The sequence below is a fragment of the Thunnus maccoyii genome, chromosome 9 (assembly GCF_910596095.1).
Source record: "Thunnus maccoyii chromosome 9, fThuMac1.1, whole genome shotgun sequence".
In the NCBI taxonomy this organism is placed as follows: Eukaryota; Metazoa; Chordata; class Actinopteri; order Scombriformes; family Scombridae; genus Thunnus; species Thunnus maccoyii.
Window position 1 is genome coordinate 15,158,540 of NC_056541.1, and position 15,957 is coordinate 15,174,496.

The 15,957-nt window shown below is 41.9% G+C and overlaps 1 protein-coding gene across 3 annotated transcripts in view; it reads right to left on the minus strand.

Annotated features, from left to right (window-relative positions):
• The window catches only part of LOC121903918 (aminopeptidase O (putative)), an 80,722-nt gene that overhangs the window by 31,406 nt on the left and 33,359 nt on the right, over positions 1 to 15,957 (minus strand). For all 3 annotated transcript variants that reach the window (XM_042421332.1, XM_042421333.1, XM_042421331.1), the window contains exons 9-14: positions 13,748 to 13,850; positions 13,342 to 13,449; positions 12,767 to 12,810; positions 10,517 to 10,577; positions 6,632 to 6,694; positions 5,265 to 5,348 (exon numbers count right to left, since the gene is read on the minus strand). In XM_042421332.1, coding sequence (XP_042277266.1) covers positions 5,265 to 5,348; positions 6,632 to 6,694; positions 10,517 to 10,577; positions 12,767 to 12,810; positions 13,342 to 13,449; positions 13,748 to 13,850 — 463 coding nt within the window. The remainder of the gene's footprint in view (positions 1 to 5,264; positions 5,349 to 6,631; positions 6,695 to 10,516; positions 10,578 to 12,766; positions 12,811 to 13,341; positions 13,450 to 13,747; positions 13,851 to 15,957) is intronic.

A 15,957-nucleotide genomic window follows, 5' to 3' on the forward strand; every position in this document is an offset into this window, starting at 1 on the left:
GAAGCAATTTCCACAAGCAATTGCCTTTTTTCCCCATCCTCCACTTACAGAAGCCTACTATGGTGGAGTAATGTACGCCACCTGCAAACCCCACCCAGCTGAAGAGGCTTTTGATCATGCCCTCTCTGCTGTTTACCCTCCCACGGGGGCTCCAGCTACCACTACTACCTCCCCTATCAAACCATCAACATTGCACCTCAGCACAGCACAAGGGATTTCAGTCACCACTCAAACTCTTCGGTGGGTTTACATTATCTCCTAAAATAGAATTTGGCATCTGTGTCCCTCTGCTGCTATAAGAGCAAAATCATCTGTTACTTCTACTCTGAGGCCTCTCATCATGTGATATGATGAAATCTCCAGATAAGCCACTAAATGGACCTTGTGGTGAGATCTTGTCATGAACAATGATATCTGATTTAGACAATGTTTTCAGCGACATAGGTTCAAATGCAGTGCAGTTAAATCTCCAAACTGCATTTCAGTTTTTTTTAAATGCTTAAAAATGTGACCGACAGTGGCATCGGAATGACCAGACTTAGTCTCATAACCCACAATTATCACTTTTAACTGCTACTGTAGTGAACATTATAAGGATGCCTCCTGAACTGACAAACTTGAACCCTGCCTGTCTCAACAGATGACACTGTACACTTTGAGCACTGTCTGAAGACAGGCTGTTCCTATAAACCTGCTGTTGTTGACATATCCGCAGCCCGAACACAAACCTAGTACATGTTTTCACAGTAACCCGTACCATCAGCCAAGAAGGTGCAGATTGCCATGTAGGTGCAAATGAGGTGACAGAGTGACACTGAGAAGGAGGCTGACTCATTGTCCAGCTATTCTGCTGCATCTGTGAAGTTGCTGTGGTACTAGGGTTGGGCGATCGTTTCTATTTTCATTTCATCCAATTGTGGTTAGTCGAGATCGCCAATAGGCGATCTGATCACCAGAGGGCAGCGGCAGTAGGAGGGGGAGAAGGGCTGGGGGCGTCACAGCACGCGTGCGTGTGTCTGTGCTTGGTGCATCAGTATTATTGTATCATGTTCTGTTCAACATTATTATCTTACCTTTAATATCGCAATCCATGTCATATCCATAACGTTAACTACTCTTATGGAACGCAGAGCAAAGTTTTGGTGAGCAAGCTTATGGAGAATGGAGATGCAGGATGTCAGATAGGTTTGTAACTAAGTTGTAACAGGTTTGTAATTAAGGATTTTTCGTCACTCGTGCTGATTAATGGGGATCAGCAGGTAGACATGCCCCTCCACCAGAAACATCTCTAGGACAGTAGGGCACAGATTCTAGTGATTATTTTTTATAAAATTTCAGTTCTCATAGTAAGTTAGTTAAAATCGCCTTAATATCGGCATAGGAAAAAACAATCGTCGATTATCCCTTCATCATCAATATACAATCTGATCGCGAATCGGCACAAGTCTACATGGCACACAGAAAGATATCCCAGAGATACATTATGCTCTGAGCGTCCCTGAACAATCTACACAGTGATTCAATATGTATAACCATACCGTATGTTGTTTTTTTAGTCTGTACAACCAGTACTACAAATTTTGAAATTATTAGGTATAGCTGGGATAACAGGATTGAATTGCATTAAAGCTGGTTTATAATAATAATCACAACGTCCATCAAATTCCTTTTAACTGATTTGGCAGAAGTAATTCTGCAGCCTTAGATTTAGAAAGGTGAGTCTGAGAACTAAAAATAGTTGTAATGACAAGAATCCAGGATTACAACATTTCCCGGATTTGTTTATCCAGAGGAAGAGCTGTGTAAACATTTTCTATATACAGAACCTTATCACGCCTGCACCAAAGGCGATAGGATGCGTCACACTGCATCAGCTTTTGTTGTATCCTGGAGCAGATATATAAAATAGAACCACACTAATCTCATGTACGGAGGTAATTTACCCCAGTAACATTAAGTAAATTAAAGTGCGGGTCAGAATACAATTTTAATTCTGACCAATGCATGTATAAAAGTTGAAATAATGTTATTTTGGCTTTGCTGCATCTGTCAGCCATTAAACCTATTTGGAAAATAAGTTGTTCAATGAAGCCTGAAGTTCAGATAGCCTATTGAATTGGTTCAACGTGCGGCAAAGCTGCACTCTCAGTTTTTAGGAATGGTTCAAGCATGTTATGATACCTATCAATCATCTTTGAGGCATTTTACCATGGAGTTCAGCTGAACGACTCAAGAACTCAGATCAATTTTACTTCTTACAAACTGCATCTTTAAAAGAGCGGAGGAGCTTATCGTTTGCCAGAAAAGTTAGCCAAGGTCTCCCGCTATTCACAGCCCTTTTCCCCTACAGGGTTTCCTGTCCTGATCAGCAGGGGCAGACAGACCCTCTCATTATGGAAACCGCAGATGAAAATGAGAGCAAAATGAGGCCCATTACCATGCGGGCGTGACTAATATCCCTCTACAGACCTCTCCACACACACTGGACACACGCACGCTCACCACATGTGCACACGCAAGTTATACGTGTGCACAAAAAAGTTAGACGCGCACACTGAGACGATCACAAATCGATAAAGTTCCTGCCGATGCACATATGCAGACGTGGGCTTACACAGAAAAAGAACAGGGGAAGTTGGTAATAAACTTTGGCTCTATTAGATATTGACCAGATCTCAGGCTGCTCTGTGGGGTGTGTCGCGCTCTTTTCACTGCGTACATCTATAGGTTTGTGAGCGTGTATACGTATGTGTGTACATTCATTCCCCGATCATCCATCACATCATTACTGCTAAATGCTACCCTGGCTAAGCTTAATTCCTGCCCACAAGAAGTCCTACCTTCTCCAGTCTCTCACTCACCATCTCTTTCCTCTCTTAACCGCTGTTACATCATCTGACCCATAAGTAATATTTCATCTCTCGTGTGCTTCTCTCATCTCTTCGAATATCCACTCTGCTCTTCATTTCCTCAAATGTCCGCAACAGATTCATTACCTTACTGGAATTCACAATCATCAACCTCTAACCCACCACTAGTCTCGTTCTGGCTTGCTCTTCAATCCTCTGCTCTCAAAATCCTGTCTTACCGATTTCTGTTTCCCATTTCGCTCTTCTTTTCTACCTTTTCTTCTTTTCCCTTTTCCTCTCTCTCCATACATCACATCACCAATTTCTTTTCTTTCCTGAAGAATCCCCTGTCATTTCCTTTGCCTTTGTATTTTTCCACCCAAGCTTATCATTTTGTGGCTTAAATACATGTTTCCATCCCAATTTAAACTGATCTAAAAGATAACTACAGGGGGATACACAATGCCCAGCTGTGGCATCAAGTGTTGTTTCTCATATTTCACTCTTGTGGTTCCATGCTCCAGTTGTATTTTCACCTCTGATTCATCTCAACTTTTTCTTCCTCTTCGACCTCCCCGTTTTAACAGCCCTTCCCCTTTTTTCTCTCCTCCTTTGCCGATCAGGTCTGCCGAATGATTTATAGACTTGCAACAGGCTGGTAGACGGAGGGAAGAGAAAGGGAGGAGAGGTAGATGAAGAGAGGAGGGGTGAGGAGAGAAATTGGGCTGTTGGCGTTTGAAGTACATGAAGGAGTACTATAAAATACACCTGGTCCATCCATGGGGCACTCTCTGTACACAGAAACAAAGGGAGGGGAGGGAGACGTAGAGGAGGAGAGAGAGAGCCCGGCCGCAGGGGAGAGGGGAGCGAGGTGGATGGAAGGGGGCGGGGGGGGGGGGGGGTCACTTCGTGTTTCCTTTCAGGATGGCTTTTATGGTGTAACTTCAAACGCTGACCTCCCACACCCCCGCCCCTACACCCCCCCCTCCCCATTCCCCCCACCCCCACTCCCTCACTCCATCCGTCCGTCCATTCGTCCCTCCCTCCTCTTTCTCACTATTGTGTATGGCCAAGTGGACAGTAATTGGCTATTCTTTCATGAGGCTGATTTCAGCACTTTCTGCCCCCCACAGGAAGAGGCCCTTTTGCTGCCCCCTTAGAAGTAGGTGTATTTGTGTGCATGTGTGTGTACCTTGTAAATATGCCAGACGGTAGTATCAGGTGGTTGAAGGGGGCTGCACTGGCTGCAGACTCCACAGGCATTTCATTCAAGTCCTACTATGCGCTCCATCTTACAACACAGGAATTGTGGTAATCCAATCCAGAAAAAAAATCATGTTCCGATATGAGGTTTTATGCTGAATACTCCCTGGATTTCAGGTACAGCTTAAACATTTATACTTTTGTTTATGAATAAAGCTTACATTACATCTGTTGAAAGCTGCGGTTCAGAGTGTTGAGGCGAAATTTAAAGCCCCAAAAAGTCCCTGGTTACAATATTTTTGGCCATGAACCAGTGTTTTATTTTACTTCCAAAAAAAGACACCCAGGGGTACTTGCCTAACTTATTCATGCCATAAAATGTACTGTACAAAAAGATGAGAAGCTTTGCAAATGTTTCCTTCAGTCTACAATATGAAAGCATATTGAGAGTGATTTATAAAAGCTGTTCTACTCTCACTAATGACTTCTGGCCCTCTGTGGCTTATAGATCAGTGTGCGTTCATTAATGATGCAGGCATTTGTGCATGTATGTGTGTGTGTGTGTGTGTGTGTGTGTGTGTGTGTGTGTCAATTAGTGGGTGGAGGGGGGTTAGCCATCCCTAGAGAGCCCTAATTAACACTACACACACATACACAACCATCTTTTCTAGATATGTTTTGGTCTTTTTTACTATTTTATTGGGTAGCAGACAGGGCAGATTGACAGGGAGTATGGGAAGAGAAAGAGGGAGAGGGATGCAACAAAGGTTCAAGGCCAGATTCAAACCCAGAATGTCACGGCCAAATGGTGTCCATCCCCCCCTCTAGGCAAACACAGACACCATCCCACACACACGTTGACCATGACCATACATACACACACACACACACACACACACACAGACTGGGCATGTGATGTATACAAGCTCTTAAAAGGTTAAATATGTGGGTGGAGGAAATGACATAAACACAGACTTAAACAAGTACAGGGTAGTCTGTCCTCGCAGACACAACACATAAACAGAACTGGGGGATAATTGTGTTGTCAGACAAACAAAAATGCAGCTCACGTTAAGTCGAAGGTTTGATACAGAGAGCAAAAAACCCAGATAGATGAGAAGATTTCCAAAAGAGAAAGGGACACTTCTAAGAGTTACGCACGGAGCAGAGAGAAGCTAGATGGAGGTCTTAATACAGTAGAGTGCCTCCTACCTCTTTGTAGTTCACCTTGGGCTCCATTCTCTTCCGCTTTCTGCCCTTCCCCTGACTCTGACTGAGGAGAATCCATTTTACAACCTGCAGGAGGGAGGATTGGGAGGGGGGGGGGGGTGAAGGCGGGAAAAAGAAGAGAGTGAAGAGGAAGGGAGAAACAACAAAGTAGCAGGTTTTGAGTGAGAGGGATAAGACAGTGTGAAGAGGGACGACAGGAAAGTAATCGGAAAGGTGTAACAAGGACAGAGAGAGAGAGAGAAAAAAAAAAGTGAGAAAGAGTGAGTGATCACATCGACTAGCGGGAAGTAAATATAAACAGACTTAAGTCACACGTTCCATGGAAAGGCACACAAGAATATACTTTATAAACACACTCTCAGTGAGCCACAAGCCTTGACAAGAGTGATGATGATTGCACACACGCACATTAATGTACAAACATGCTATGCAGACACAGTCTGTTGCTCCTTCTCCCTCTCTGTTACACATGAATTCCAAGCTTTCAGAGCTTACTCCTGCTCCATATATAACCAACACAAACGGCCGGCTGAGACAAAAGACTAATAGTGAAAGTATGTTGCTGAGACGGAGCCTGGAGCGCAGCAACTCCCTACACCACAGATCTCCATTAAACAGCCAATCACGATCAAGGCCAAACTCTATCTACCGCTTCTCTTCCACTTCAATTTATATCGAAGAAGAAATATAATGTCGTAATACAGTTTGAAATGTTGAAAAAGTAAGCACAGTTGATATAAAGAGTGTATAAGTGGACAAGTCGTTTCTAAGATGGAATAATTCAAACATTCTTCGTGTGTTTTCAGGAATTTGTAATATATTTGACAAATATTCTTTTCAAGTCTGATTCATTTAAACAGTCAGATAAATGGGAGAATTGGAAAAGCAATTAAGAACAACATGGGAGCTTCATGGGAAATCTGATAGGCAGCACAGAATGACACGCAACAGATGTACAGCGCTGTGTGCCGCACTTCACTCAGACACAGACAGAGGGAGAGACTGAAACAGGGAGCAAATTAGCAAAAGAGAGGTAGATGAGTGCAGGAGGTAGAGATAAGAGATGGTATCAAAGATTGCGAAACAGAGCATATGAAAGAGGCAGAGAGAGAGAGAGAGAGAAACAGGGAGGAAACAGAGAGGGAAGATAGTAGCAGAATAACTGAGTGAAGGAAAAGAGGACTGATAGGAGTCAGATGACAATCACATCAAGCAGTCTAAGGTTAAATATTTTAAATCTGAGAGCTGCCCCCGAGTCTGTCTGCCACTCCCTGAAGACGAGAAGAAGAGACAGAAACTGGAAAAGACAGAGAGAGAGAGAGAGAGAGGAGAGGAAAGAGAGTGCTTACCTCTGCTTTGACTTCTTCCACCAGCCTCGCCTGTGACCACACGGCGCTCCTTTCATACAGCCACTGAACGACAGAGAAGAAGGGAAAGCAGTGAGCCGGGGGCAAGTGATTGGGACAGAGTGGAATGCTTTGCAGAGGCAGAGTGAGAGAGAGTGCAAGCAAGCAGGAAGGGGAGGAAGAGAGGAGAGGTGGGAGGAGAGGGAGGTGGGAGCGCGATCACTTGTTCCTCTGACGGAAACTCGCGACTTGACTCCAGAGGATGAGAGAAAGAAGGAAGAATGGAGGAGAAGAGAGAGAGAAAAAAAAAGAGGAGGGGGGGAGGAGGAGGTAGAGGAAGCAAAAAAAAAAAAAAAATCAACTCGATAACTAGCAATCACAGGACGGGCAGTCACATCAGTCCTCTACATATCCACTCCCCCACCATTACACACACATACACACACATGCAAACACACACCTACACACACAGAGAGAGCAGGTAGTAGGCATAAACACACAGCACTTACTCTCTAACCTTATTAAAGCTTTCAGCAGAGCCACTGCTTGAGTGATATAAATCACACATCAGAGCGATGACGGTGAGGGCTATGTGTATATGTGTGTGTGTGTGTGTGTGTGGAGACAGACAGAAGAGAGACAAGAGAGCATGGAAGCAATGTGTTCGTAATGTCACACCACTCACACACACACACACACACACACACAAACAAGCGAGATGCAGCAGCGCCACATCATATTCATGCAATTCAGTAAACACACTCCACAGACGTTCCCACGCATACACAGAATTCACACACACACACACGATTCAGCTTTTAGCGTTACCATAGCCACACACAAAGTTCAATACTATAACTGCATGCCTGAGTACTTCTCTGTGTATTATACAAAAGTACTCCAGCAGAAATAGCATGAAGGTGTGTGTAGAAGCCAAGGATGGAGAGAGAGAGAGAGAGAGGCAGACACAGAGAGGTACAGAGAGAGAGGGAGGTGTTAGAGTGGGCTGTATAGAATGTAGTGAGTGTTGAAGCAGTAAATTGGCATTGTGTAACAGGATACCACACATAGCTCTTTTGCTGCCTGGATCCCCGCTACCATTCCCTGAATAGCAAGGCTTTTGTCTACCTCAAACTCTCTCTTCGTCCCCGCCCCTGTCTATGTAGTGTCTCTCTAGTGAATCAATATTAGGCTGCATGAAGAAGTTGAAAGTTCCACCTCTCACTCATAAACACACATGAGAAGCAACAAAATCTCCTCTTGTTCAGTTTAGTGTACTTATATGTGATTTTTTTTGGAGTTTTTTTGTTGTTGTTGTTTGAGTTTTCTCTTTTTCAGATACCTCCTTGAGATCAGTCTACAGTTTGGTGGGTAGTTTTACTTGAATTATTTACTTGAACAGATAACCTTGAAAAACCCACAACAAATTCCAGTCAATAACAATACAGTTTGGTACAGATACCAAAAGTATATATTTTTACTACCTTACTTGAGTATAAAATTTTTTTAAAATAAAAACAAAGCTAAGCTAAGCAAAATCTATCACATTTAATAGGGTTTTATATTGTCTGGTTCTTGACAGTTGTAGAGAAACTTGCCTATATAAAAATGTAAAATATCACAGTTTGAATCAGAAAACATCTGATCAAGTAAATAAGAACAAAGAATTTGGTGCCAACTTTCAGCATTTTGAAGTTTTTTATTCTTTAATCCTGCAAACAAACAAACAAAAAAAATGAAGTTTCGACAGCTAGCCATAGTTTTTAAAAGGAGAAAGTTTGAGCTCCGGTGGGCAATCATCCAAATCCAATTCATTAAAAATTGCTGTTTCTTATGCCTGGCAGTCGTGCTTATATACTAGGTGAAGCAATTTGAAAAACGATTATGTTATATCAGTCAGTGATAAGTGTTGGCAAAACAGACATTTATTATTAACCCAGACAGGAAAAGACAAACATAAAACAGTAATGTGAGTAGTAGGAGTTAGGAGAAAGTATCAGGCCGAATGTTCCTGCGAATCGAGGGTAGTCTTTATATAAACAGTATCTCAGTATTTCAGCCTAGATCCATCATCCCAAAGGGAGTGCTTACTCATCTAAACTCTGAGGTCTAAAATAAGATGGCACTGGCCTTCCCATTACACATCTTTAACTCCGAGATCGGTGAATGTCATTGTTTATTATTAGGCCAAACCATTTCCTGCCTTTCTCCAATTCAAGCATTGCCAGAGCACATTGTCGAGCAATGGATAGGAGGCAAAGAGGCAGAGAGTGAGAGAGAGAGAGAGATTTTCAAAATGTGTTTGTGTCTAGTGTACATAATACATAAGCACTTGCATTTGTAAAAGGTTTCAATCGATCTGGCTGATCTTATTAGCCAGTGACTGGCACATCAAACACAAAAAGCCTCTGCAAGAGCACTCTACTGGAGCTGTCACCCAATCCGGTGTGAGAAAGCTGCAGTCCCTCCAAACTGTCCCTCCCACCCTCAGAGGCCCCTGAGAGGCTCCAGTTACATCATCACATAATCTAGAAGGTGAAGATTCCCAGACAGCAACACAAGCCCAGACACACAAAAATGCACATACACGCAGTGGTAATTAAGATCAGTTACCATGGAGATAGGAGAATAGAAGAAGCTGTTAAGGTGGATTGATTCTGTGTGTGTGTGTGTGTGTGTGTGTGTGTGTGTGTGTGTGTGTGTGTGTAGCCTAGATTCTAGGACCGTGGCTCTTTCTCGATTAGGGGGCAGCAGCAGAGCAGCACTGCTCACCTTGTCAAGATACAGTAACAGTCTGGCAACACAGCTGCTGCTCCTGCTGCTGCTGATGATTTAACACAATATTGAAATTAACTGCACAATTAGCCCTTTCAAACCACACCTACTAAAGAGCAAGAGATGCCCCACAGCGAATTCAAGTTCATCCTCAAGATGCCATCAAATCTTTTGGGGAAACTTACTTCTTTTTAACTTTCTATAAGTAGTGATTGAAATATGTCAGTTTTCAGGACATGCTGTTATCAGGAAAAACATCAATTTCTAAATACCTACTGGCTAATTGTCACACATCATTTAAGCTGTAGTATTTATGTACTAAAAGCTATTTACTTCTAATATGAGACATCATTTTCATTATGAGAGTGTCATTAAACCACTATTTACAGCTGTTCAGTACTGAGACAAATGCTTTGCCACTTCTGTCATCTGTGCGCAAATGCTCAGAGCACACTCCTCCCAAAAACACCAAATGTGTCATGATTTCGACTCCTGTCTATGGAACCAAGTGTAATATTGCAGACTTTGAACTGGATCCCAACACAGTAGTTTGACCTCCATTCATATCTTGATGGTGAAAGTTGTCAGTAAACATTAACTAAAACTTAGAACTAAAAGAAAATGACAGTGTGAATTTGTATACACTGATGATAATGATGACACGAGCCACTTAAGACCAAAGCTGAAAAACAATTAATCTCTTCCATAACCTGAAAAGCAACCAGTCCAATGAGTACACAGAGCTTGGTGGGCCAACACAGGAATTTTCCATGCAGGAAATAAGACGTATTTGACTTGATTTGTTTCATATAATTGGAGACACACATGAAGAACACAGAAGTAATTACATGATTTTATAGCTAAAGAAATGATACCTCTGAGCACAGTGGAAAAAGAGAAGTTCAGAGAACATGAGTACTAGAGACTCAGCACAAACTAATTAATAGTCATTATCAGTCAAAATTAATTTAAGAGTTAAATGTTTATATAATCTAATTTGGCTAGTTAGTGTTTAATGTTTATATGTTTTAAAAGATGACTGAAATATATTTTTTCTCAAAAATATCACAGGAAAAATAAAAAAGTACAAAAACAAAGATAGACTCCTCATACCTTTGGAATTCCCGGTCGATCAAGCCAGTCAGCATAAATAGCACTGAGGGTGAGGCCTTTTCTGGAACACAATGGCACAAGTGTTAGTATTATTCCTATTATTATAGCAATGACTGTTATTGCCCAAGACACCCTATGAAAACACTATGACTGTGGGAGAATATTGCTGGGGTCATGGCAGACTAGAGATTTAGGCCAACACCTTAAACAAAAAGAGGGGCACACCCACTTTCCTATACAAAGACAAGCAAAGAGACATGTACAGACAATGAATTGGATTTATATGTATACTTGTATAGTAAGCAAGTGTGTGTAAGTGGCATGTGTCGCTGAGGAGGAGCTCAGGTGGGTGGTTTGCACATCAAAAACGGTCATATAACATACGCAGAACACACACAGTGACAGGATTGCCTTGCAAATACAAATGTGCACACAAACAAACACTCCAAGGTAGGTCGCATTGTGTATGCAGAGTGTAAAGTATACAAAGTACACACAAAGTTGAATAGTAAATACAACATATTTCCCCACCATCAATCCTGCCTGCTTGTGCTTCAGGAAAATTCCACACTTGGCTACTCTGACTCCATTACTGTACATTAATCTGTGATTTTGAGCTAATTAGAGAAGTTATTTTGTAATTTATAGTTTTGTACACCCATTTTCTCTCAGTCACATTCTTGTACTTGAAGTTCAGTTAGGGATTTCCAACATTTGCCAAAAACCATTTTGAAGGAGCATCAAAGTCCAATCTGAATGTGTAGATCAGGGATTATCAGGGTTATGATTCTCCTATCATAACCCAAACATTAGTTTTACAAAATATAAACACAACCACTTGTGTTTGGCTAAAAATGGTTCAGAGAGACTGGAATTTTGTTGCAGGCTGCTCTTAGCTTCCACACACTAGTAAAGTATGACCACGTCATTTCCTACTGTATATTTGCTAGCTACTTTGCCAGGGAGAGAGTGGGCCTTCAGTAAATTTGAGCTCATAAAAAAATTCTTTATACTCTACACTGTACCAGAAAAGATGAGTCTCTCTATTGAGTGCCAATTTCACCAGAAACGGAACATTAAAAATGTCACCAGTGACTTCACCACAAAGAAATTTCAGCTCTTAGCATATGGAGTTTGACACTAAACATCTGCCACACCAACAGCAAGACATCATAAAGTAGGATTATTTGGGATTATAGTTTTTTTTTGTGTGGCAAACAAAAGGTTAATATAGTTAATACATCACATGACCTGTGCTGCTAATGCTGTTTAATGATAGGACTACATATAGAAATAAGCTTTATGTCTCACAAGAGCAGACAAGACATGGATCTACTAGTTTTTTCATGTTGAGCTCGGTAATGTCATTCCATTTTATAGGTTATTCACTTAATGAATGATAAATGAGAGACTGTGATGCCTGGAAAACAGTAGTTTCTTATTAAGAGTAATCAATTAATGCATTGATTTTTGTGCATTTGTGTCTTTTAATCATTTTTATGTTTGGTTGTTTAATTTTTATGCTTGGATCATTTAGTCCCCGGCACAGGCACCCCGCACAGAGTGGGTATGACCCTCAGCAGCAAGTGTCTATTCTGATCCTAAACCTTGCTCTTTTAGTGGGTTGTTTACTGAAAGCGGCATCAGACCCAAATATTGACTGTCCCCAACTTCCTCTGTTTAATTCAATCAATCAAGCAGACAGAGATGGAAGTGAGAAGGCCAGAGACAGAATGAAAGACAGACAGGGGGAAAGAGAGAGACAGGCAGAAGAAGAGGTTAATGAGGCAATCAGGAGAAATAGAGAGCTGAATGACTAAGCGAGCGTCGGGAAGGAGAAAATTAGAGAGGAGGAGAGCAGGAGGAGCAGTTATCCTTTTACACTTCAATTAATGCGTGAGTGGATGAGACTGCACTCTTAAAAGGATTGGTGTTGGGAGCTCGGGGGCCATGTTTCCACAGCAGTACCAAGTTAGTCAAAGAATAAAGGCCAAATTCAGCCAGACTCAAAAACAGTTTTAATGTATTTGACACTAAATTCTACTTACAAGTCACATCTTTTGAGAAAAAAAAGTTTTAAGGCCAAGTTCAAATGAAAAATCATGAATAACATATCTTTAGTTTGAAGCCAGAGAGAAACCAGGCAATCACTACTTCAGCCCAAATCAAACTGGTTTTATGCATCTGGACATTATTCATTATTCATGAATTACACTGTAAGCACTATTCATAACCACTAAGTGTACGTACCTTGCCATGTCGGGAAAGGTAATCAGCAGCATTTGTAGGAAATCCTGTCAAAAGAAAAGGGGAGGTGTGGGTGGGAGAGAAAAAGAAAGAGAAAGGCATACCTGATCTTAAGTCAGGAGTGCAAGGTCAAACAGTGTTTATGTTACATCCATTATTTAGTGGGAAGACTCTGCCTGCCACTGAAGAAACAGGAGCCAGGTGGAGCACATCACACATCACACACACACACACATATCTCTCTCACACACACACACACAGACGCTGACTTCCAGGTGTGATCACTCTGGTTCATGGCCCCAGCAGAATAAACATATGTGGCTGAGAAGATGTACGGTCATCAGTTTAAAATGCTGCGAGAGCACATTTCAACTATTGTAACATAGTGGCAATCATGCTTACAGTACATCAACCTCAAATTAATTTATGGAAATAACATTGTGCCTGAGAGACAGGCCATATTAAAACATTTAAATCTGAGCTCAGATTTTATTACCTCTGAAATAGCTGCGAGTCAACATCGAGATTCTCCATTAACTTAATCAAGTTAAAATTAGGTTCCTGTACTACAGCCTCACCTGAGACAAAACGAGTTGCCCGTGGTATTTCTTCACAAATAATCTGAAGAAGTCTCTGAATTGTTGCTCTCCAACTTGACTGGCCAAAAACTTGAGGAGGAAGTAGCCCTAAACAAAGGACAAGGCAAATAAAGACAACAAAATAAACATCCTGATCCATTTTTCCTCTTTTCCTGCCTTTCTTCAGTCTTTGCTGCAGCAACATTTATATCCATTACAAGCAATGTTCCACACATCTAACAAAGAGTGAGCCATCTGAGAGAGCATTACAGGATTTTTTTTTTATTGTTTAATTTGCTCTACGCCCTTTAATTCCATCAGTTTGATTTTCCCTTCCTCTTTCCTCCGTCCATTCTTCCTCTTTTCCTGCCTTTATTCAGTCTTTGCTGCACTTGTAGTATCTCACCTTGAGGTAGTGGACTTGCATGAAGGATTTGTCAGGGTTGAGGGCATGTTTAACCGTGGAGGAGCCCGATTCACTGACCTGACCAGTGTTCTCCATGTTGGGTCTGTAGAAGGACAAAGAGAACAGAGAAACAAAAACACACAGAGGAAGATAAGTCAGGTAAGGAGATGGACATGCACAGAGAGAGATATTCAGCACCCACAATAAACAGTTGGGAGTACCTGGGCACACAGTTTTTATTTTATCCTACCCCTACAGACATTTTAGCTGCAGGAAAACTACAATCTCTACAGAGCAAGAATACAATGTCAGCAACACTAAATCCAGCTACTCAGCTGGTCCTCTCAATGGTGAACACATTGCCAAGTTGCCATACTTTGCCTGAGACAGGCTAGAAATCAAGCTTCAGATTTATAATAGCATGCTATAGTGTTTCTAAGACCTCACAGTGCTGCGCTCTGACTTTACTGCCCATGACTCACTGAGCGAACATATAACACTTCCACAAGAAAGCACCCCTGTCTACACACACAAAAGAGGCATGCTCTGGGTTTCGCTTTCCCTGTCACACAGATACAAATCATCCCCTTCAACCTCCATAAACACATAAACAAACACACATAAAACCAATAAAAGCCAAACAAACAGAGCGCTGACGTGGGATGCTGCGCAATGATAGTTTCAGTTAGCCTGTATTGATCCAGCTGAGCAGATTAACTCAGTGTGCCAATAGGAAGGCCTTGAAGGATCACTGTCCTGCCAAGTCGATACGCCAGGCGCCTGGTCCACCAATCAATACACCCTTCATCACCGGCTAGCACTTTTCCACAGGACCGCTTCATGACGGGGCCAGCCAGACCCACACACAGACAAACAGGGAGAGTAAAAACACACATCCAAATTCTTATTCACACAGATATATGATGTAAAACCCGCATATTTAATCTTTCAAGTGGGGTTTCAACTGAGCACCACAAGTTGGTTAAATATTTGATTTATCTGAGTCTTTGTCCAGGCATGGTGAGCAGAAGAGCAGGAGCAGGGGGAGATGAAGTAGATTAGGGTTGAGGACAAGAACAGGAGGAGGAGGTGTGGGAGAAATCGAGGACAGGAGATAGACGGGAATGTTTGGTTTGCTCAGTGGACTGAGAGAGGAAGTCATCAGCTTCCTGGAATTTCTAAATTCGACTGGACACTCTTACAAGGACTTTCATCATGCATATGAGGGTGTGTTCCTACTTGTGTGCATTTGCGCATGCCATATAAATGTTATGTGTGAGAAAAATTACAGCAACCATGACCTGATTTGGGGAAATCCATTACAGAACATCTGAGTCATGATGCTCAATGTCTGTACATGAACAGCTGCCAATACTCCTAGGTGGACATATGGATTAACAATATTGTAAGGCAAAACTAACATTATGAAATATATTGTTTAGAAATGGCTCATTTATTTGTCCTTCATGTATCATGGCCATAACATTTTCCTGTTTTTTATCACTGATTATTTTTTTAACTTGCTCTCTGTCCAGTCTTAGCCCGTAGTGCCCATGTCTGTCTGTTACTGCTGATAAGATACAATAGACTCTTTTTAAGACAGCAGGATGTGTTGTATCCCTGGGAAATTATATATATGTGTGTGTGTGTGTGTGTGAAACTGTATGTCAGGCAGAGAATTACAGAGAGAAAGACGGACTGGGGCAAGAGACAAAAACAATGACAGAACATGTATTTCCAGAGGAGAAACTGTTTGTTATGTGCGTCAGAGACACCAGCAGTGCAACGTGGAGAGGAAAAATGTTTATCCATCACTGCTGTGTTAGACAAAGAAACTCCACCCTTCCCACTGTCCAGACCAGGGATGTACGGATGTGTAAATCCCTGTCTTTTGCCGTCTCTCTTTGTCAGAGATGATTTACTACAGCTTTAAGAGGAATCGCTGCTCGCTGCCTTGGAGAATCACACAATAGCTCAATGTATTTCAGAATAAATGGTGCTCTTATCTTACTCGTAGGTCATGTGTGTGTGAGAGGGAGGGTGTTTGTCTGTGTGTGTGTGTGCGTGTGTGTGTGTGTGTGTGTGTGTGTGTGTAGCCATGCATACACCTGGGTGTGTCTGAGATTGAGAGAGAGAGAAAGAGCGGGAGGAAATCAGGAGCTATTACTGACAGAACTTAATGTCAAACGCACACACACACACACACACAC